The sequence below is a fragment of the Mercenaria mercenaria genome, chromosome 14 (assembly GCF_021730395.1).
Source record: "Mercenaria mercenaria strain notata chromosome 14, MADL_Memer_1, whole genome shotgun sequence".
Taxonomy (NCBI): Eukaryota; Metazoa; Mollusca; class Bivalvia; order Venerida; family Veneridae; genus Mercenaria; species Mercenaria mercenaria.
Window position 1 is genome coordinate 5,455,622 of NC_069374.1, and position 25,806 is coordinate 5,481,427.

The window sequence follows — 25,806 nt, forward strand, 5'->3', positions numbered from 1 at the left end:
TTTTACATTGCACAAAAATAATTTATTATTCTATCAACACCATATATGATGATACCAATAAACCCCCTATATCACATAATATCTTTAATCAACAAAGGAGTACTTGACAATGTTTGATATCACTATTACAGTTTTACTCTTGCTGTCATGGAAACATCTTTGGCCTTAATTTTTGCACTATCTTTACAAACTAAGATAGGATATAGTACAAACTGCATTTGTTACCAGTAAAAAATAAGCTACTGAACTGTTCAGACATTGTACTGCTTGTGAGACCAGACACAGATTCTTATCTAACTCCAAGACCTGCAGTAAGATTTGTTTTAGGACAGCATTGCCTAACTATTCAAAAGCCTTGTCACTAAAAAAAGTTCAAATAATGAACACAAAGGCACACACTAGAGGCTGGGCAAAAATTTTAAATCAAAGAATTTTTCCCTCTGCTTTCTAGGTAACAAGATCACAATCAAAGATAATGGTTATAGCAATTAATTATGCAACGTGCACATATTGTGAAATCACAAATATTCATGGAGGACTCAATTTTATGGATTTTGTGGTTGCTTCAATCAACGAAATTAAATCCCAAAGAACAAATAGAAGTCCTATTGTATAACCCTTACCAAGCTAAATTTCTATAATGAACTTGTCCATCTTCCAATTTGGACAGTACCATTAACTGATAAAAGGGGTGCTTACCAAAAAGATACTGGCTGAATAGCAAACCGTGCAGATAATCATAATCAGATTGCACGTCGTCCAGATCATGATCAGACTGCACATCCACACTGGTTGCAAAGGCAGAATCAGCCATGTCCAGCATGATCAGGGTTAATCATGCATCATCAAAAAATGGTCTTGGTCCAAACCATGAAATTACAAGATTTCACAGTAATTCTTTCATTTAAACCTCAAACTAAATTCTTTGACTAAGATTTATTATTACATGTTTAACTATGAAATTCTGTACTGTAACAAACATACATACGAGTATTTTGGCTTTTTCATGATAAATGTAACAGTACAAAACAAGACATAAGTTTTCTTGCAAAATTGAGACAAAAGTGTCAGAAGTATCAACTTTCATCTTTCAACCAGTCATAAGTAAAATTAAAGTATTTCTACATCAAGATAAAAAGAAATAAAAATGACTAGGACAGTCAGTTAAATTTGGGCTAAAATCTTCTATTTCTTTATCAAATTTATTGGCATATACTACACTGTCTTTTACTTCAAGATAATGAACAGTATTTTCACTTTAAAACATATATATATATATATATTATATATTTGTGTACACTATATAACAAAACCCTCGGTGAATCAAAACAAGTACAGAAAAATACCTATTTATGGTTCAAGAGTAACAATAAATGGTTTCACTATGTCACTTCATGTAAACATAATCAATACAAAAATCATGTGTGTACTAAGATGTAAAATGGATTTCACATATCGAGCATGAAAGGTATATAAGTAAAATTATTTACAATACCCAAATAGTATAAAATCAGAAATACTCAAAGGGACAGCTTTTGCTAATTTATCTTTCTGGTGTATTTTGCGAAAGAAAATTTTTATGAAAACTATTTCAATTCCTTTATGAGCATTTTTTACAACTTTGGCAAATATAAATACCAAAATTCTTAAAACTTCTTTATTCATACACAATTTTGTCCCACAAAAAGATCTAATTCTACAGTGATTGTATTCAATACAGATTAAAATTCTACATTTTTAACCATATCAACAACTGGTAAATTTATCAGTTTGAATTGAGAAGCTCATGTCATTTTGAAAGATACCATTCCGAAATACTGAATCAGCTGCTATTTATTTATTCAAAATAGTGAATTAAAAAAGGTAAAACAACAAATATAACAATAATTTACTGGTTTTATTTTCGAGAAAACAAAAATCGATAGTACCGTGAGACTGATGCTGCTCTCCGCCGCGGAGATAAAATTTATTACCGGTGTCGATGTAAACTCTACTTTCGTTTTCCATCCACCTCAAAAATTAACCAAAAAAAAATTTTTTTTTTTTTTTCCCAGGATTTTGGACTTAGATCGGGGGTGCGCATTATACACGGGTGCGCATTATACATGGGTATCTACGGTAACCATATCAACACCTGGTAAATTTATTCACAACTAAGTATTTCCATAAAGCAGTCAATTCATATCACACATTAACTTCCAAATTAAAAATTTCACATAAAACATACAAACAAACTTTAAGCAAAGATGGAATGCAAGACTTTTGAATGTTCATAACAGCAAATGAAGACATACAACAGTTTCAAATTCAACACAGGCAATGTAAAAAATAAAAATAAAATAGATGTGAAGAAATTTCTAAAACTAACATTCTATTATTATGGTAGACTGGTGGGTTATATACTAGTAACATTTGCAATATTACGGTGAGCAGCATTATTCTTTGCAACTTGTACCTTGTTTTGTTCTTTGAAACAACACTCATTTACATACATGCTTGTTTCAAATTTCCAAGTTGTATAGTACACAGAAATGAGCATTGCAACATTCATATTGCTAATACTCCCTGATCTACATTGCCAGATCTTCTTTCAATATGATTTCTTTTAGTTCAAATAAAATAAAACAAACTATAAGAGCCGTGCCATGGGAAAACCAACATAGTGGGTGTGCGACCAGCATGGATCCAGACCAGCCTGCGCATCCGCGCAGTCTGGTCAGGATCCATGCTGTTCGCTAACAGTTTCTCCAATTCCAATAGGCTTTAAAAGCGAACAGCATGGAGCCTGACCAGACTGCGCGGATGCGCAGGCTGGTCTGGATCCATGCTGGTCGCACACCCACTATGTTGGTTTTCCCATGGCACGGCTCATAATGTGTGTTTCATTCAAGGTAAAAAATATATTTGCATACATTAAAATTTACAAAGTACTTCCAACATGTTGTATTTGGTAACATTTACGATTCCATTTAACCATCTCTTTTTTCAAACTAAATGCAATAAGAAAAACAAACATGCAGGAGATTCATTAAATAGACATAAAGTGATAAATTAAAATAAAAGTAACGTACATTGCACTACAGTCCCTAGAAAATAGATTGATATTCATTGTTCAAGTAATGATTGTAAACACATAAAATTATATTCTACTTAGTAAGATCGTGGTTCACTAAACCATGCTGGACTGTACAACCTGGTGTGTATATATATATATATAATATGAAGTACATCTTTTTATTATAAATATCTTAAAACCTTTAACATAAATGAAAAATTCATGCACATTTCCATTAAAACATGGAAAACTGACCTTACATTAAATATATCATTGGTGAAATACAGTCACCAAGAAAAAGTGTTACTGCACTTGATCTACCATTTTATATGCATGACGTTTAAGAATCGAAATAATATAACAAAATGGTGTTACACTTGAACCATACACATTAAATAGTTTGGCGCCCAAAATAAGTCAATAGACATATACTTAACACTGTTAAAACACAGTTGTTGACATTTTAGTGCAATACATGCACCATAAAATAGTGTTTCTCCATTTCTTTATGTAAAAGACATATTAAAATCAAAGGTAATACATAGCAGAACCATTGATATAATATATCTGAACAATATGAATCACTTATAATCCACATGTATAATCCACTTGGCTAAGCCCTTGTGAAATTATTTTGCCAGTGTTTATAACCTTGTCCTACTGTTTCAATATCATATGTTAAAATATAGTTCTGCTAAGTATTACTTCTTACATAACAAAGATATGAAAAGAAAAACAGTATCACTTGTGATAAAAGTTGAAATCTGTTAAAAAGGAAACTTTACAGGCTTAGTTAGTGCATGTGGAGATTGTGGAAAACAAATCACCTACACTAACTGGTAATTCACGGTTAAAAATTAACAAATGCCCTTCAATTTCATGAACACAGACCTTTCACCTTTAATCTTTCATACTTTATTATTGACTTCATTTCACCTAATTAAGAGTCTTGAGGTCACTAGTCATAAAATACAAGCATCTGATTGGTTATCTGAGACCATAGTTTTAAAATTGACCAATGTGGAGGTTGTATTCTAAGAATGATATAATGATATCAAATATATAGCACTGTAGCAGATCTCAATTAACAATGTAAGTCTTTAACCTTTAGCCTGCTAAATTTCTAAAATGGATTGGTCCATCATTCAATTTGGGCAGTACCATTTATAATTTGAAGGGGTGTTCAATGAAGATTTACTGACTGAATAGTGAACAAGGCAGACCATGATCAGCTTGCACGGATGTGCAGGTTGATATTGGTCTGCACTGGTCGCAAAGGCTGTACCAATTGCCAACAACAGGCTAAAGGTTATTAAAAACACAAGATTTGATCACAGTGATCCCTGTTCTATTGCAGTACATAGGGAAGACAAAATTGCATAGTTTGATCACAACATATAACATTTATACTCAAACACTATAAATAGTGGCAAATGCACAAAACATACTTATCTAGAAAAGCACCATGAGAAAAAGTGTTTCTGAGATTTTCAGACTGATACTGATTTCTGTATTAGTATTGATTGTAAATTTCTACAACTGTTAATTGTCTGTGGTCAATCAGCATAGAGAACATAATGCACTGTCAGGGAATCAAGCTCATTACCCATTAACTCAAAGTAGTGTGCTCACCAAGTGGGCTACCTGTGCATGCAAACCTGGTGGGTTAACCAAGTGGGCTAACAAGTTGGAGTAGCCATGAAGGCTTACATAGCGGGCCAATCAGGCGGGCTAACCAGGTGGGTTATTTGGTGTAACAATTTGATAAGAATATCTAAAAATACTTAGCTACATAAAAGCAGCGATCAAATTCATAAAATAGCACTTCTGTGCTCTAATCTTTAACAGTAAAACAATATTTACGATGCCCAAACATTTAGCTTGTACAAATAATTTTTACCTTTAATTATACATACTGTAAAAACATAAATACATAATGTTGGAATGACAACTTAGAAGAACTCAAGTACAATTTTCTTTGTGTATATAGAAGTATGTAATTACAGACTAGCATGTTTTGTGAGCAAGAAAATATATCAAACACCTGTAATTATGCAACTGTAACTTGTAAGAGACTACATGGTAAAATTATAAAGGCTATCTTGTTTCTTCATTCACAAGTTATGAGGTATCTACACACAAATTTAATACCAACTCTCTTAATTTTAACAATAAATTTTTGGCTCACAAGATAAACCTACTTTTCTCTTGGAAATATTTGACGTTCAATACTTTGCATCTTTATGAATGGATATTCATTTTAAGCATATTTTTTTTATAAAAATAAATAAATACATTTATGACAGTTTGAAACAAATTTCCATGTTCCAAAACATGCAACACAATTTTATGTTCCATAAACTTAAATATATATAACCACATGAATTATGTATTATTTTTCCTTTTAATGTCTTGAATACAGAAACTTTTTACTATCTTCAGACTAGTATATGGACCCGTCTTGCTTAAAAATTATAAAAAAAAGGGTCAAACCTCTCCCCTAAAAATATGTACATTCTATGATGTTTCCAGCATTTTTTGAACAAATGACAATGCTTTAAATCTTTTTATCTAAACGAAAGTGTGACAGAAAATGAATACAATGATTAAAGCTAGAGTTTCTACAAATGGACCCTTTACCTATATACTACTTATCCCAGGATCTAATATGACATACCATGTTTCTTTTACACCATGATGATCTATTTATAGTGCTACCATATTTGAACAACTTTTTTTATATATCTCAGACAAATTAGAATGGAAATAGCAAAAAAAAAATGAGCTAAACCTTGTTTTAATTTATTCAAACATTCAAAACTAGGTTCCACTGGCCAAGCTAAGACCTAACTTAAACCTGAACTCATCAAGTGTACATAGTTAATTGGTATGACTACATGTATGAGAATGGGAATGAGGTCGTAAGTGCATTAACCCCTCAATGTTAAGACCTAATTTAACCTGAAATAATGTACACGGTCAACTGATATTAATAATTACTATATGTTAAAACCTAAGTTAAACAACCAAATCATAAAAACAACCCTTTACATTTCATAATTATACAGTGCAGGGTTTACAAAAAGATAATCATTTGAAGTATGATACAGAGCTGTGTCCTTTCTTACATAATGTGTAAGCTAATAATATATCCCTCGTATTTCCTGTCAGGAATACAATTATCACTCCCTACAACATTTTATAAGCATTAAATGAATTGTCCAATAGGTTTCTCAGTCATATAATGAATATTGTAGAAAGAATTATGTGATAGTATCAATGTGATGTCTATTTGTAGTATAAAGTTCAACCTGTAGCAAGTATTTTGAGACAGTTTACACTATATGTTCATCAAGAAGATTTTTTGCATACATCTTAAAACATTTTTCAGGTAATGTTTCTTTTGGTAAATAAAGTTGTGTCCCAACAGGCAAATGTAAACGGTACTGAAGCCTCTGTCATCTGTTTATAGAGTCTGCTAATGGAATGTTATCCAGCATTATACTGGTAGTGTCCAAACTATCACACACAGTGGGCGCATATGTCACCTGACCAACAGGCGGCCAATCAGCTGTCAACAGTTCCAGCCCTATCTTCTTGTATGCAGACGCTGATTTCTTCGGCCGTACACATCTAACACAGCGTTTCATACAGGATTTCATCGTCTGGTTATCCGTGACAAAGTACTGTTGAAACAAAAAGAGATAAATAATCAAGATACCCTAGAAAGAAATACAAGTGGGCCATGATGGCCCTATATCGCTCACCTGTTATCATTGCTCTTGAGGACAAGAAGGTCCTCAGAAAAAAAATATCTAAGTCCAAAGGACAGGAACAACATGGAAGAAATTTAACCAAAAAGAAAAAAAAAATCTTACAAGGTATAGATATGTCAAAATCCACCTAAAAATTGGAGGTACCATCCATGTTGTACCACAGAAAAGTGGTCTTGGTTTTTCCCTACGGCCAATAATAAAAAAATTACTAAAAAAAAGCTATTTATAGTAAATAAAAGGAAAGTAATAAAAAAAATAAATATTGTAAGTGAACACAAGAAGGATCTGCCAAATAAATCTGTTGACATAAATGAAATTTCAGATCAGTATCTTCATTAGTTACGGAGATATACCCATTTTAATTTGAAATAAAGGGAGGTAATTTGACATAAAATCAGTCCATAGTTATCTACCCTGATTTTCTCAGTCCAACTAATAACAATTATGAAATTTCAAATAAGTCCTATAAGTACTTACTGATATAAATCCATTTTGATTACAATCAGGGGAGGTAATCAGATATAAAATAACTCTGGAACCTACGCTTGGATCTGATTTGTCATGGAATCCAAGATTTATTGTTTTTGAAGATATTTTGGAAGTTTGTATCAAATAAAACCATAAATGAAGTCTCTATATGGCTGCAAAAGTCAAAATAGCCAATTTTGGACCTTTAAGGGGCCATAACTCTGGAACCCATGAAGGAATCTGGCCAGTTCAAGAAAGGAAGCAAGATCTTGTGGTGATACAAGTTGTGTGCAAGTCTGGTTAAAATCAAATCATAAATGAAGCTGCTATTGTGCAGACAAGGTCAAAATAGCTAATTTTGGACCTTTCAGGGGCCATAACTCTGGAACTCATTAAGGAATCTGGCCGGTTCAAGAAAGGAACCAAGATCTTGTGGTGACACAAGTTTTGTGCAAGTTTGATTAAATTCAAATCATAAATGAAGCTGCTATTGTGCAGACAAGGTCAAAATAGCTAATTCTGGCCCTTTCAGGGACCATAACTCTGGAACCCATAACGGAATCTGGCCAGTTCAAGACAGGAACCAAGATCTTGTGGTGATACAAGTTGTGTGCCAGTTTGGTAAAAATCAAATCATAAATAAAGCTGCTATTGTGCAGACAAGGTCAAAATAGCTAATTTTGGCCCTTTCAGGGGCCATAACTCTGGAACCCATAATGGGATCTGGCCAGTTCAAGAAAGGAACCGTGATCTTATGGTGATACAAGTTGTGTGCAAGTTTGGTTAAAATAAAATCATAAATGAAACCACTATCGTGCAGACAAGAAATTGTTGACGAACGGACGGACTGACGACGGACAACGGACGAAGGGTGATCACAAAAGCTCACCTTAAAACTATGTGACAGGTGAGCTAATAAAATAAACTCTATTTTATATCACAAGTCATGCTTTAGACTTTAAGGTAGTTACTACAATAAAATACCACTTTATTAAAAATATTTTGCCAAATCTAGAAACAGGTTCACAAGATATATGCTCCTTTTTTAATGTAAGTCCATAAAAGCCTATTTTCAAACCAACAAAGGATGGTTACTGTAGGATTAATGGCTTTTTTCAAACTCCTGTCTTTAACAGAAGGTGAAAGTTTAAATTGATTCCTAAAATTTATACAAACGGTGGTCAACCCTCAAGGCTTGCTGTTATGTACATATGTAAGGTAAGACAACAAACAAGAGGACCATGATGGTCCTGAATCGCTCACCTGTCCCCTGATGACCCAGTTTTGAACTGAGTATGACGTCGTTTTTTTCTATCATTTGACATAGTGACCTAGTATTTGAGCTCATGTGACCCAGTTTTGAACTTGACCTAGATATCGAGATAAAAATTCTGACCAAGTTTCATGAAGATCCATTGAAAAATATGGCCTCTAGACAGGTCACAAGGTTTTTCTATTATCTGACCTAATGACCTAGTTTTTGATGGCACTTGACCCAGTTTCGAACTTGACCTAGATACCATCAAGGTGAACATTCTCACCAATTTTCATGAAGATCTCATGAAAAGTACGGCCTCTAGAGAGGTCACAAGGTTTTTCTATTAACTGACCTAAGGACCTAGTTTTTAAAGGCACGTGACCCAGTTTCGAACTTGACCTAGATATCATCAAGGTGAACATTCTGACCAATTTTCATTAAGATCTCATGAAAAGTATGGCCTCTAGAGAGGTCACAAGGTTTTTCTATTTTTAGACCTAATGACCTAGTTTTTGACCACACGTCATCCATTTTCGAACTTGACCAAGATATCATCAAGGTGAACATTCTGACTGATTTTCATGAAGATCCATTGAAAAAAAAGGCCTCTAGAGAGGTCACAAGGTTTTTCTATTTTTAGACCTAATAACCTAGTTTTTGACCGTATGTGACCCAATTTCGAACTTGACCTAGATATCATCAAGGTGAACATTCAGACCAACTTTCATGAAGATCCATAGAAAAATATGGCCTCTAGAGAAGTCACAAGGTTTTTCTATTTCTAGACCTAATGAACTAGTTTTGGACCGCACGTGACCCAGTTTCGAACTTGACCTAGATATCATCAAGGTGAACATTCTGACTAATTTTCATGAAGATCCATTGAAAAATATGGCCTCTAGGGAGGTCACAAGGTTTTTCTATTTTTAGACCTACTGACCTAGTTTTTGACCGCACATGACCCACTTTCAAACATGGCCTAGATATCATCCAGATGAACATTCTGACCAATTTTCATGAAGATCCATTGAAAAATATGGCCTCTAGGGAGGTCACAAGGTTTTTTTATTATTTGACCTACTTACCTAGTTTTATAGCACATGACCCAGTTTCAAATTTGACCTAGATATCATCAAGATGAACATTCAGACCAACTTTCATACAGATCCCATGAAAATTATGGCCTCTAGAGAGGTCACAAGGTTTTTCTATTATTTGACCTACTGACCTAGTTTTTTTTGACCCAGTTTCGAACTTGACCTAGATATCATCAAGGTGAACATTCTGACTAACTTTCATGAAGATCCATTGAAAAATATGGCCTTTGGAGAGGTCACAAGGTTTTTCTATTTTTAGACCTAATGACCTATTTTTTGACCGCAGTTGACCCAGTTTCAAACTTGACCTAGATATCATCAAGATGAACATTCTGACCAATTTTCATAAAGATCCCATGAAAAATGTGACCTCTAGAGTGGTCACAAGCAAAAGTTCACGCACGGACGCACGCACAGATGACGGACGCTGCGCAATCACAAAAACTCACATTGTCACTTTGTGACATGTGAGCTAAAAACCAACATCCCTAATAAAAGGTAGGACAAAGCAGTTTTAAGCCCGAGTGACAATTTCGGGAAACAAGACAATTTGTGAGAGAATTAATTATACACTCACCTCTACCATAACTGCAACAACAAAATGTGCTGCAACAATCGTTAGAAGAAGTCCTCGGAAAATTACAGGCTTCTCATCCAGTCTCATCAGCTAGAAAATGTAAAACAATCTACAGTCAAACGTGTACATAGATGTCATAGTAGTCTTTATTGTGAGGTCAAGATATGAACATTGCATAATTATGTCTAAAATTAGACCTGAAGCTTGTTGTGTTTAGAGCCTGATCGTCACCATGCATTGGCAATCTTCAGCAAGGTAACTCTACACTTCTGATATAGTTTATACTGAGTTATCTTAGCTTAACTGGGATGAAAGCTTGAAGCTTATTTAATAGATTCTTGAGTCTGCATCCAAATAAAACAAGTTTTTGAGTCATATATATGGTTGTGACCCCAATGGGGGTGGAAACCACAACACCTGGGTTGAGCAGCCGACACTTTAAGCACTAGGCTATCTCTCCCCTTCAACACTTTTGCAGTACCGTGTGAAATATTGTGCTGTAGAGAGTAAAAATGGGTGCAAGAGAACTCAATTCAGTTTGGGTTTGCTGAATATTTCTATGAATCTTCTGTTTAGCATAAATTATGAAAGCTAGTTACTGGAAAATTTTCACAGAATTCTTGTGAGTACATAACAGTAGCAGACATATTCTCCCAAAGACATATTTATGTTTAAACTGGTCTTAATTACTTACTGTAAAGAATTCCATGAATGGTTTCCATGGTACCATGACTAAGCAGGCAGAAAATGCAGTTAGCAACAGTAGACTTGTTAGATATGGAACTGAAATATAAAGTAGTATGTTATAGTTTAGTTTGTGACAAAAATTTCTATTCAAACAGAAATGCTGAAGAAGCATAAGTTATATAATTCTAATTATAAACAAGAGCACCGCCTTGCGGGTGCTGACGCTCATCTGATTTTTTTTGTATAATAGAAATATTGTTCTACCCATAATTTTCTAAGTCTAAAAAGGGCCATCATTCTTGCAAAAAGCAGGATAGAGTTATGTTTCTTGATGTACAGTGTCCACTTATGATTGTGAAAAACTGTTGCAAGTTTTAAAGCAATAGCTTTGATAGTTTATGAGAAAAGTTGCCTTAAACATAATACTCAACCAAGAAAAGGATTTTCTAAGTCCAAAAGGGGCAATAATTATTGCAAAAAGGAGGATGGAGTTATGTTGCTTGCTGTACAGGGTCAGCTTATGATGGGGAACAAGTGTTGCAAGTTTCAAAGCAATAGCTTTGATAGTTTAAGAGAAAAAGTTGACCTAAACATAAAACTTAACCAAGAAATCTGATATTTTCTAAGTCCAAAAGGGGCCATAAATCTTGCAAAAAGCAGGATGGAGTTATGTTTCTTGCTGTACAGGGTCAGCTTATGATGGTGGACAGGTGTTGCAAGTTTTAAAGCAATAGCTTTGATAGTTTAGGATAAAAGCTGACCTAAACATAAAACTTAACCAAGAAAACTGATTTTCTAAGTCCAAAAGGGGCAATAATTCTTGCAAAAAGCAAGATGGAGTTATGTTTCTTGATGTACAGGGTCTGCTTATGATGGTGAACAAGTATTCCAAGTTTCAAAGCAATAGCTTTGATAGTTTAGGAGAAAAGTTGACCTAAACATAAAACTTAACCAAGAAATCTGATATTTTCTAAGTACAAAAGGGGCCATAAATCTTGCAAAAAGCAAGATGGAGTTATGTTTCTTGCTATACAGGGTCAGCTTATGATGGTGAACAAGTCTTCCAAGTTTCAAAGCAATAGCTTTGATAGTTTAGGAGAAAAGCTGACCTAAACATAAAACTTAACCAGGCAACGCCGACGCAGACGCCGACGCCGACGCCGACGCCGACGCCGACGCCGACAACCGCTCAAGTGATGACAATAACTCATCATTTTTTTTCAAAAAATCAGATGAGCTAAAAATGCTGTTTGTTTTCATTTAAACATGGCAATATTGTATATAACCAGAAACATATCACACCAGGTATGTACGTATCACACCAAGTACATATTACACTGGGTACATATCACAACTGGTACGTATAACACCAGGTACATATCACACCAGGCACATATCACACCAGGTACATATCACACCGGGTACGTATCACACAGGGTACATATCACATTAGGTACGTATCACACCAGGTATATATCAAATAAGGTACATATCACATAAGATATGTATCACACCAGGTACATATCGTATCAGGTGCGTATCACACCAAGTACATATCACACCGGGTACAAATCACACCTGGTATGTATAACACCAGGTACATATCACACCAGGCACATATCACATAAGGTACATATCACAACAGGTAGGTATCACACCAGGTACATATCACACAGGGTACATATCACACTAGGTATGTATCACACCAGGTACATATCACACCAGGCACATATCAAATAAGGTTCATATCACATATGGTACATATCACACCAGGTTCATATCACATCAGATACGTTATCACACCATGTATGTAGGTATCACGCCAGGTATGTAGGTATCACCCCAGTTATGTATCACACCAGGTATGTAGGTATCACACCAGGTATGTAGGTATCACACAAGGTACGTATCACATCAGGTACATATCACACAAGGTAGGTATCACACCAGGTATGTAGGTATCACACAAGGTATGTATCACATAAGGTGCGTATCACACCAGGTACATATCACATCAGGTACGTATCACACAAGGTACGTATCACACCAGGTATGTAGGTATCATGCCAGGTATGTAGGTATCACCCCAGGTATGTAGGTATCACGCGATGTATGTAGGTATCACCCCAGGTATGTATCACACCAGGTATGTAGGTATCACACCAGGTATGTAGGTATCACACAAGGTAAGTATCACACCATGTACGTATCACATAAGGTACATATCACACCAGGTACATATCACACCATGTATGTTTCACACAAGGTTAGTATCCACCACATATGTATCACACCAGGTACGTATCACACCAGGTACGTAACACACAAGGTAAGTATCCACCAGGTACATATCACACCAGGTACATATCACAACAGGTACGTATCATGTTGTTGTTTGTTTCAAAACCCAATGAAAGCTGCTGACTAATAAACTGTAAAGAATATATGAAGTGAAAAATATCTATGAAATAATAGCAAGAATATAATCATTTTTCATACTATTTGTATATATAGGCTTCCTGAATGGTGGTCCCTTGGAAAAGACAAAGGCAACAACTATATATTGAAATGATGAGGCAATGAATATCACTGTGCTCTCCCAACTTTTCATCGTCTCACCTCCTTCAGGCTCCACTTCAACATACCTGCAACAGAAAGGAAACAAATGAAATATTAACTAACTTCTGGCAATCAATATATTTGTTATTTCTAGTGAAAACAAGGAACAGTTTGGTAGTTTTTTTGTGTTCTTTTTTAACAAGGCATTGTCTAAATTGACTTACAATGCCTGACATTTCAGGTAAATAAGGAACAAATTATTGTCAACAATGAATAACCATGCACCATTTTTCAGGTACCTGAACAGCAAGGTATTGTTAACCATGACGTTTCAGGTACTGTGAAATCATTATTATTCGGGGGGGGGGGGGGGGGGGGGATTGTTTTCGTGGATTTCGTGGTTCAACTCAACCACGAAATTAAGTCCCAATGAACAAATTATGCTGACGATAATGTAAATTGTATTCAATGTCGCCAAAAAGACAACATAGCCGTCCGATCTGGACCGTAGTTGTATGCATGAGGCAGTACTGACCTGCAGCTTTCGTGTAGTTTATGGAGGCTCCATCAACAATAATCATACGTATGCGCTGGAACAAAACCGACTATTTCATTTAGACATTTACCCACGGATTGTTTACGTCATGCTCATCAAAGTAAATAGTAGATACTAAAAACAGAAGTTTGACGTAGTGTCTCATGCCAACCGCATTATGCTGCGGCTGTTATTTAATTTTTTCGGCCCTGCTCAGCTGTTTATATTTACTGACATTTAGTAAACTACTACTACTTCGGGATTATTAGATATTATAAATTACTTGCTAGATTTGCGCCTGATGCATTATTACCCAATTCACATTACATGTTTCTTGACAGAAGATAACACATGCACAAGTTCAACAAGCTTGTAATTTAAGATGCTGACGCGCATTCAACAACTGGCATGTACGGAACTTTTTTCATGATTCTAAATCATAAACATTTTATCAATCCTGTACAAAAATACATTTTTAGCAACATAAAATCGGTAAATCTATAATAATTTTTTAATTTGCAATACAAAAACTAGTTCTTGTTTGAAACCCGATCAAATGATCAATGTGATGAACTTTATATTTGTTTCGATTATGAATGCTAATTGTGCAAGACTATATCTCAAATGCTACGGTTTTGACACTTTTTAGTTGGTGCCGACTTTTCTTACTGAATATTTCACAGTTTCATTAAGTTTTGCAAATTAGGGGTCGTATAGTTATATATAACGCGATCGTTAATTGGCTCATGATCACTGGCTTATCTGCCGTGGCGTAGATCGCAAATTTGGTAACCATGGTAGCGCTGTTTGACACGTGTAGGTTTTACATGTTAGAATAAAATGATATATTAGATCTATTCCTGTGGAAATTATGGATTTTTCTTATTCAAAAATTGAAAATCCACGAATTTACATCCTCCCCGAAACAGCCGTTTTGACCAAAACCACGATATTTCATGCCGACGAAATTAAATGATTTCACAGTATACGAGAAGCAAGATAACGTCAACAATGACTTACTGTGCCTGACTTTAGTAAACAATGACTTACTGTGCCTGAGTTTTGTCAACAATAACTTACTGTGTCTGAGTTTTATCAACAATGACTTACTGTGTGTGATGTTTCTGGTATATGAGGAGCAAGTTATTGTCAACACTGACTTACCATGCTTGATGTTTCAGGTATATAAGAAGCAAGTTATTGTCAACATTGACTTACCATGCTTGACTTTTCAGGTATATGAGAGCAGCAGTCTGGAAGAGTGCAGCACAGAACACTTGTAGAAGTATAGACAATATGTTAGAGGCTTTCACCAGGGATCCCTCTGGTCTCCTCACAGACAGACGCTCATAAGACTGTGTATAGCCCACTGTAAAGGAGAAAGAAAACTGCAATACATGAAACTGAAAAGATAATAATCAGTGATCACTCATTAATAGAAAATAAATTTCAATTCTAAAGACTGTATGAAGGTTCTAGCTGCAAGACATGCATGTAAGAAGATACAAAAGAGAAATCACAGACAATCAGGAAATCTCCCCTGGTGACACCTTACTTCCTGTAATAACAAGTACAGTACAAATGAATAAGCAAATGGCTGTGATAAAATTATGTACCAAAGACAATAGAACGCCTTTTTTTAAATCTACATTTATTTTTTCATATCACTACCAACAGATAAGAAGAAGTTGGTACCAAGTGCAGCAAAACAATGCTCCAGCACCCTGACTTGTTTCACTAAGTCATGTAATCCCAAGCCATTTTTTTAAATATTTGTGTTTGAAATGCTTGAAACCCTGGCTAAATTAAGCACTTTACATATCCCCTTGTGACCGGAACTGATTTTACTGTAGGTAACTAACATATGAAATAAAAAGATCACAATAATAGATACATCCGACTTCTGCCTGAACGCTGAATAAAGGCTGTAAAAATACATAACCAGCTTTGATTGAGGCACTCCAGTGAGACGGCATCTCAAATTTTGATAACACAATAAGGTATGACCTAACTGGCATTCCATTTTGTTTTTATGACATAACACTGACATGTGACATGCATTTACATTTTCAACAATACTTACTGAGTACTGCTATAGTGGTAGTAATTACGAGATCTATGTACAAAAACTGCATATCACCAAGGTTTACACCATACTGAAAATTAAAAACAAATCACTGATGAATTATTTTACTTGGGCTGATCCTCGGACAAAGTAATTTTTATCACTGTTAAAAAATATGAAGATTTTTACATATACAGTAGAATTCCGCTATTAAGACCACCCATGGTTCTTTGTAAAACTGGTCTTATTAGCGGTCTGGTCTGATTAGTGGACAAGGCTATACGGGGAAGGTCTGGCAGATAATAACACATTGGAATACAATCAAGACACAATAATGGCAAACACAGTGCTCAATTTATATGTAGCTTTATTTTCTTACGGATCAAACTGTGTATTAATTAAGGACGCACTTAACTGATAATGATTTGAATTTTGTTCAATTAAAGACAATTACAACAATATCAAATCTTTTCAAACTTCATTCTCTGCTGAAATCCCAAACGTATTTACATTAATAATAACAAACAAACACCGTTTAGATCTAATTAAATCTGTTTTAATCCAGTCAATTCGATCAGCGGGCATTCGTCTAATTACAAACAAATTAATTATTTTAACAGTTTCTTATGTTAAAATAGCAATGTAAAACACCAAACATCTTTAAATAACAATTTCAGACAATCAAACAGTTTGATACGTTGTTTTGATAACGTTTAAAGACTTGTTAGCAATTAACGGATAAATACACAATGTACATGCTTAACGTGTTAACACGATGTCGCATGTGTTAATTCCCGCGATGATTCGCGGTAACATACAGAAAAATTTGAGTGGTCGTAATTGCGGTTATTAATTAAGTGTGAAAAAATCAAAAAGTTCTGAAATTGGTGGTCGCATTAGTGGATTAGCTGTCTGGTCGCATTTTCAGACAAATGACCATTGGTTTTAAGAAGGAAATATTCCGTTCTTTGCAAAATCGGTCGTATTAGCGGTGCGGTCGTAATTTCGGCGTGGTCGTAAGTAGGAATTTTACTGTAATTGAAATAAAAATTTAACAATATTTACTTCATCAGAGAGCAAAGTTGAAGTTTTTTGTGCTAATTACTGGCAGTGTTACTTAATCAGTAATAGGCAGGAGTCAGAACCTAAGAGCAGCATCATACTGATGTGATAATGTCTTTTAGCGTTTTCAAATATGACTGTATAGTATATGGAACAAAAAAATAAAGTCTATAAGAAGATTCTTTGGTAGAATACATATTATTGGCAAAATACAGAGAAACTAGAGTTAACTAGAGAGGTCACTCTTATTAACAGTCTTGCAATATTGCTTTGTTAAGACAAAATATGAAATTTTATCAATATTCAAGGGCACATAACTCTGCAATCCATTAGCTAACCTCAGGAAAATATGTCCTGCACATCTTCTATTCATAGAGGTCATGTGTATTAAGTTTCATTGGAATCTATTCAACACTCTGGAAATATTTCAAGCCATATTTTTTTTTGCAATGGACTGACCAAGCATGTAACCATATTATTACATGGCTGTATTCTATTGTTACTCTGATTGGCTGAAAACGGTTCGAAAAGTAATGAGTACATATCATATCAACCTATCTTGGGTTATAAATGGTACGAAAATGAAAAATAGATCGAAGTAGGTGCTTGGAAAACCAATATCAACCTGATTTGGTCTAAATTTATTCCTTCTTTCTTTATTAAAGTTACAATTGTAATAACAAGACTACTTTACATTTATTCATGTAATAAAACAATTATTGATTTTTTCATAGGTTGATATCAAGATTTATCAACCCTCAAAAAGTTATATTCACCTGAATAGGTGAATATAACTCTTTTCGGGTTGATAAATCCTGATATCAACCTATGAAAAAGTCAATAACTGTATAAGGTAACTCTGTTGTACCATCCTATACCTCATTTGTGAAGGTAGAATTATTTTATTTCTTGGCTTGAAAAATGGATGCATTTTAATATTCAGATATTGGAATTCTTGTCATTAAAATACTTACAGTATATAAAATCATCACAGATATAAACTGTATGAAACTGTACAAGGCCATGTATTTAAAACAACCAAACGATGTGACCAAGGCTCCCCTGCCTTCCCTGAAAAATAAATGTAACAAAGTTATATTGTATAGAGGATGTTACACGAGTGTCCTTTCATAATAATTGAAATTATTAAACCATAAACCACTTAAATAAAATGAGGCTCTGTCAAACTTTTAATTATATTCAACAAGTTTAATAAATTCAATGTGGAAAAACACAAAAATTTAATATTAGTTTTATCACTATATGAAGCTTTTTCTGCTGAAACATCGAAATTTCTATTATATACAGACCAAGTAAATACAGTCTAACCTGTACTAACGGTCACCTCCGATCAGCGGTCACCTCCGTTCAGCGGTCATTTTATGACGCCACCGACGGATTTTCATCTATTACAACTTTATTCAGGGCCACCGAAATTGCCTCCCGACTGCCGTGTTTGACCCCTTTCAGCGGCCATTTTTCTTCCAAAACCAATTATTTTTAGGCGATAATCGCCAAGGATACCCGATTTTTGAGAAGCACGTGATTGCTAAGTTTCGCGTGACTTCACCACAAGAACGACAAAATGAAACTTCTCAATTAAAACTGATAACCAAAGGTGTAATCCCCTTCTTGTTACGATCAAATGGTCAGTAATTATCGGCAATTAGCGTGTCACCTCGTGTCAATTTTGTTGTTCACAGTTTGATCTCAGTTAAAGAAAATACTCGATAACTAATTAGTAGCATAATATTTGTGATTTTTTTTTTATACTTCTGTCATCAAAATACCATTACATTGATACGAAATTAATTGTGTTTGAAAAAAATATAAACCACTCTTTTACGGAACGTAACGGCAATCTTAGATTTTAGCATAGACAATAAGCGCAGAGAGTAGCTTCCCTTACCAAAATGGTGAAAATTGTAACAAACTTGTTTTGAAGTAGGAAAATTGTCTGTTACAATTTTTGTAAAAAAAACACGCTGGAGTTTTTGATTGCTAAGAAGACCATCCGTATTGCGAAGGCAAATGCACGTCATTGTATCCTGGTAAAATAATGACAGAAAACCGAAAAAGAAATGGGCCTAAATGCTAAACTGGTCAGAAGTCTGAAAAATACATATACTGGCTGCACCTCTGATCAACGGTCACCTGGCTTAAGCGGCCAAATTGTCTGGCTCCTCTGGCTAGCTGCTTAAGACAGGTTAGACTGTATCACCAATTTTTCCTATTCATAAAACAACATCAATGTCAAAGTTTTATTACACCAGCATGATACCAAAATTATGTAATGGCTTAATTTCTCTCCCACTGCATCAATCATGATAAATTTTGTTCTTGGAATGACATTTGTTGGAAGCATTTCTATCTAATCCAATGCACTACAAGCACTGAAAATTTAAAAACAGTGTTTTCAGTAACATCTCTTCCATGTTCGTTTTTCTTGTTTTATCTGCGTTGTAGTCATACTATAACAATTTTGACAATTCTGTCTCTTTCCAGCTGTCCTTAAGGCATGAGTGATCCCTTGAGCAAAACTATCAAGTTTCGCCAGACCAGCTGAATTTTTATTTTCACAGGTTAACCCTTGAACTGACTTCTTTCGGCAGGCCATCTGGATGGCTACCTCACTGGTTAATCGCAGTGCAGAACAACAGACTTTCTGCAGGCAAGCTGGATAGCACATGTTAATCCTCCAAGGGGTTTAGGAGATACAGAGTAAACATGAAATGGAAGGCTCAAACCTTTAACCTTAAGTTGTGACCTTGACCCTACATGGCTGACTCATGGGTTCTGCACATTGTCTTGATGAGCTAATCATTTGACCAAAGTTTCATGATTATCCTCCAAGGGGTTAAGGAGATACAGAGTGGACACGAAATGGAAGGCTCAAACATTTGACCTTGAGCCAACATGGCTGACTCATGGGTTCTGCACATTGTCTTGATGAGGTGATCATTTGACCTAAGTTTCATGAAAATCCTTCAAGGGGTTTAGGAGATACAGAGCAGACACAAAATTTTACGGACAGACTGACAGACGGACGGAAGAACAGAGACCATTCCTATAACCCCCTACTATTTGTGGCGGGGGAATAAATAAAGTACACTTCAAGAGTAAGTTTTGGTTCAGTAATTCAAAGGGCCACTCAGTTCAGTAAGTTTTGGTTTAGTGATTCAGAGTGGTTTAAATGAGTGGTTCCGATTAGTAATTCAAGGGCAATAATTCCAAAGTGCATCAGCTAATTTAGCTTGTTATTGAACTTGACTGAGGACTTATGGTCAAACACATTTTGTTCAAGTCTGGTGAAAATCAGATGAGAAATGTTCGACTTAGTGCGCGGACAAGATTTGTGACAGACGGACTTTCTGCAGGCCAGCACAAATTAACTGCAGGGCAGAACTACCAACTTTCAGCAGGTCAGTTGAATGGCTACCTCACAGGTTAACCGAAGGGCAAAACAAAGTTGGATGGCTACCTCACAGGTTAACTGCAGGGCAGAACTATCTCACAGGGATATACCTTCATGTACTTACCTAATCTCTGTATATTGTATATTCTTGATATAAGGGGGCCTCAGACTGCAATAGTCCTGCATGTACTTACCTGATTAAGGTGACTACACATTCTATATGGTTAACCCTGGACGTGAAGGGGGCTGCTACCGATGCCTCTGCCTCAGACAGGGAAATTCCTGCATGTGCTGCCTTCAGGGCCTCACAATCATTTGCACCATCTCCACACATACCAACTATGTAACTGTATAAAAAGTAGAAGTAAACACACACCATTGATCATCTTACAATGCAAAAAAAAGGCATATATAACACAGGGTAAGTGTGAAGTGTTTGGTAATATTTATATCAAAACACACATTCTACAATATGAGACACCTGTCAGGTAAAGGAACACAATATCTAATTAAAGCACTCCATCCAAACTCCACTTTTAAAATCTAAACTAGTGTATCCCAGACACTGAACAGGAACAAATTCTATATTTCATCATGTGTAACTGTTAAATAATGTCAAGTTTTATTCTAACAGCTTAATGGAACTCGGTTTTCAGAGAGATACCAGAAGAGGAAAAAACTACCATTAGTCCTGTTCAAAATAAGTTCTCTTTTTGACCTTTTTACCCTTAACCCTTAATATGCTTGACACGACTGATTCTGCCTTTGCGAGCAGTGCAGATCTGTGCAGTCTGATCATGTCCTGCACTGTTCGCTGTTCAGTCAGTATCTTTTTGGTATGCACCCCTTTTAACAGTTAATGGTACTGTCCAAATTGAAAGATGGACAAGTTCATTACAAAAATATAGCAGGGTAAGGGTTAAATTTATTACAATGTTTTCATTGTTTTATTCAGCTGATTAATCTATTTTGTCTTAATTTTACTTCTACTACATCAATGATCATAAATATGTCTGTGTGTGTTTGGGTACAGCATCTTTTAAACAATGATTCTGTAACAATAATGTGTCTACTTGTAGCAGTGACTACAAAGTCCAACTTTGGAACTTGGAAAGCTCACCCAGTCCTACAATGGTACCAGGGTGACCAGTCCTATAACTGCCCCCTAAATGTTGAGCACAATGCAAGGAAGCTGCTTGTACCATTTGTATAAAGTATTGAACCTTGTCCAGTCCCATGTGAGGCAGATGCTCTACCAGTTGCTAAAAAAAAAACTGACAACATTTTTGTAACATACAGAGAAAACTATGCTTACTTTGTTACAAATTAAGTAAAATAATTACAAATTACCCGAGTTCTTGTTGTTTCTGTATAAGCTGGCATTTTTGGTCTGGTAACATACGAGCGAATATTGTCCCCTGTACACATATTCTTGGTAACAGATGAGGGAAGTACTTCTCAATTACAGCAAATGATTTTCCAGTTATTGCTAAATGGGTTTGTACTTCATCAATTGGAACACGAGCCGTCACCTTTAAAGATAACACAATATAGCCAACTGTGAATACATTTTTTATTTGCAATGTTAATAAATACCATTACATGTAAAGATCACTTTTTGCTATCACTAGCAGGTCTTTATACACAGGTTTGACTGTATTAAGCTAACACTGAAAACTTGGCAGAACTTTGTTGGTACTTGTGAAACATATAAATTGCATAACTTGGTGGAACACTGACTGTACTTGTGAAACATATAAATTGCATAACTTGGTGGAACACTGACTGTACTTGTGAAACATATGAAATACATCCATCCAAACAAAAAAGGAACATACAAAAAAAACAACAGAACAGAGAACAGAGAGAGGCTGAGTTTAACACTTGTATCATGTAGGAATTTTATCATATAATTCAATACCTGCATGAAGTGTCAAAATTCAAAGTATTGTAAGTAAAACCAAATAATCAAGTCTACGTAGAAAATATGTTCACAGAACAATTGTAAAACCAAATTTTGACACTCAACACTTGTAAAACTAATTAACCTTTAGCATGCTAGGTAAATTGTCGTCTGCTGCAAATGTCGTATGCTAAAATTGTTAAGTTCATTCAATTTGCTCCAAAATTGGAAGAAATATTGTCAGAGTAGCAAACAGCTTGGAACCTGATCAGACGCCGATTTAATCGGCGTCTGATCTGGTTCCAAGCTGTTTGCAAAGGCTGTTAAATTCGCCTGCAGCAGGCTAAGGGTTAAGCAGCTGTTCATTACAGTAACCATCCACAGAGATATACTACTAATATGTGCATGGACATACACAGGGAAACCTCAATCCCCTCTCTTACCTTTGTTCTTCAACAGAAATGTTCATTAATTTTCAGTTAAGTATCATTAAATCTAGTCATTTCAATTTACATGAGAACTTTGTACATTCCAGTTAACTGTAGATAATTTGTGTATTGTTACTCATTAAAGAAATTTCATCTTTATCATCACTAATAGTAATCATAAATAATAATTGTGTAATTATAATCTTAGACTGAAATACGAAAATATTTGTGTAACGGTGCACTCATTGTGTTAAATGTAATATGATATAAATATATGTATATGTATTAGTATGTATTTAAAGTGAGTATGAACTGATAATGGTGCTCAAAACATACAAAATAAAATCTATAAAACTTCAGTGTACTTATAACACAAAAAACAACAATCCCAGTCAGCCAAGACCAAAAGTTCACCCCATCCAACCCTAAATCCTTAAATAGAACAGTCTTTGAAAGAATGTAGACCTTCCTACTACAGAAAAGTAAGGTAGAGAGAAACCAGAATAATGTGAAAATTGTATGACACATGCCCCGGAAGATGTTTGATAGATTTATATCGTAAAGTCAAAAATGGAGCTTACTCCAAAAAAAACAAGCAAATTCGATGAATTGGAATCCCCTGCCGAAAGGGTCAGAGTTGAGGAACGGCAAAAAAATATATCCTGCAAAAAGTTAAGAATGTTACCAAGAAGCAAATAATTTCATTAGTCAGATCAAATTAAAAGAAAATGAATGGTTTGTTTGGGTGGGGGGGGGGGGGGGGGGGGTGAGGATACAACAGTTTACATGTTGATTATAAATATTGGTAAAAAACGAAAAATGAAAAAAAAAAAAAAAGTTTGGGGGGGGGGGGGGGGGGGGGGAGAGGGAGAGGGGTGACCAATGTAAGGTGGTGACCAGGTGTAGGTACACAACATCACATGTTTATAATAAATGTGCATGGAAAAGAATGGAAGAAGTTTAATGAAATTCTTCCAATTGGTTGGTTTGTTATGTACAGATCTGTGGATTTTTAAACAATTAAAGGGCAATAACTAAATGGAAAATTGACCAATCGAAAAAAACTTAAGGGCATCGTCGCAGTATCTTGGTTCATGTCTATTTCAAGTTTGATGAAATTCTACCTGCTAGTTACTGAGAAATGGCTGCAGACGGACATTTTTCATTAAATCAAGGGCAATAACTCTGAGGGAAATTGACCTATCAAAAAAAAAACTTGACGGGCATCAGCGCAGTATCTTGGTTCATGTCTATTTCAAATTTGATGAAATTCTACCTGTTAGTAACTGAGAAATGGCTGCAGACAGACATTTTTTATTAAATCAAGGGCAATAACTCTGAGGGAAATTGATCAATCAAAAAAAAAACTTGACGGGCATCATCGCAGTATGTTGGTTCATGTTTATTTCAAGTTTCATGAAATTCTACCAAGTAGTTACTGAGAAATGGCTGCGGACGGACGGACGGACGGACTGACAACGCCATTTCAATACCCCCCTCCCGATTTCATCGGCGGGGGATAAAAACAAGGAGCTGCGTTCAATAAACGCTTGATGCCCCCGGTGGCAGCCTTGTCGATACAAAGCAACCAAAGTCCAAAATGAGGTCAAGTTCAAGGTTAAGGTCAAACTGAGGTCAGGTGATGTCTGAAGATGAGGAATGGTCACAGGTTACATCTGCATTAATATCAAGTCATTTTAGTTAGGGGTATTGATGCTAGATGAAACAGTCCCATTTGGTTAACCTCGTACGGACGGACGGATGGACGAACAAACGAACGGAGAAATGGACGAACAGGACAATCACTATATGCCTCCCGCATCCGTAGATACCGGGGGCATAAAACAAAACAAGAGGGCCATGATGGCCCTATATATCGCCCACCAGAGTTGATCTGGCCTGCTGACCTAGTCTTTTACCCCACATAAGCCAGTTTTGAATTTAATCTAGAGATCATCAAGAAAAACATTCTGACCAAGTTTCAATAAGATTGGGTCACAACTGTAGCCTTAAGAGTGTTCACAAACTTTTCCTTTGATTTGACCATGTGACCTTGTTTTTGACCCTAAATGACCCAGATTAAAACTTTACCTAGAGATCATCAAGACAAACATTCTGACCAAGCTTCATAAAGATTGGGTCACAAATGTGGCGTCTAGCGTTTTCACAAGCTTTTCCTTTGACCTGGCCTACTGACCTAATTTCTGACCCCACATTTAAACTTGACCTACAGATCATCAAGACAACATTCTGATCAAATTTCATAAAGACTGAGTCAAAAAATTGGCCTCTAGAGTGTTCACAAGCTTTTCCTTTGATCTGGCCTACTGACCTAGTTTTTGACCAAACATGACCCAAATTCCAACTTGGCCTAGAGGTCACCAAGACAAACACTCTGACCAAATTTCTTAAAGATTGGTCCACAACTGTGGCCTCTAGAGTGTTCACAAGCTTTTCCTTTGATTTGACTGGGTGACCTAGTTTTTGACCCACAAGACCCAGATTCGAACTTGACCTATAGATAATCAAGACAAACATTCTGACTAAATCTAATAAGTTTCAAACTTGAATTGTAGTCTCTAGAGTGTTGACAAGATTTTCCTTTGATCTGGCCTACTGACCTTGCTCTTGACCTAAACATGACCCAGTTTCAAACTTGACCTAGAGATCATCAAGACTAACATTCTGACCAAGTTTCATAAAGTTTGGGTCACAAATGTGGCCTCTAGTGTGTTCACACGCTTTTTCTTTGATCTGGCCTACTGACCTAGTTTTTGACCCTACATGACCCAGTTTCAAACCTGACCTAGAGATTATCAAGGAAAACATTCTGACCAAGTTTCATAAAGATTGGGTCATAAATGTGGCCACTGGAATGTTCACAAGCTTTTCCTTTGATCTGACCTACTGACCTAGTTTTT

The 25,806-nt window shown here is 35.5% G+C and overlaps 1 protein-coding gene across 6 annotated transcripts in view; it reads right to left on the minus strand.

The window, feature by feature from the left end:
• LOC123528099 (polyamine-transporting ATPase 13A3-like) overlaps positions 1–25,806 on the minus strand; it is a 90,923-nt gene continuing 65,117 nt past the window's right edge. For 5 of the 6 annotated variants that reach the window (XM_053522871.1, XM_053522874.1, XM_053522873.1 and 2 more), the window contains 9 exons: positions 21,905–22,086; positions 20,749–20,901; positions 18,114–18,210; positions 16,096–16,168; positions 15,231–15,381; positions 13,418–13,563; positions 10,926–11,014; positions 10,232–10,321; positions 1–6,741 (listed from right to left, as the gene is read on the minus strand). In XM_053522871.1, the coding sequence (XP_053378846.1) occupies positions 6,514–6,741; positions 10,232–10,321; positions 10,926–11,014; positions 13,418–13,563; positions 15,231–15,381; positions 16,096–16,168; positions 18,114–18,210; positions 20,749–20,901; positions 21,905–22,086 (1,209 nt within the window). In that variant the 3' untranslated portion in view covers positions 1–6,513. The remainder of the gene's footprint in view (positions 6,742–10,231; positions 10,322–10,925; positions 11,015–13,417; positions 13,564–15,230; positions 15,382–16,095; positions 16,169–18,113; positions 18,211–20,748; positions 20,902–21,904; positions 22,087–25,806) is intronic. The other variant, XR_008366954.1, reaches the window with a different exon arrangement.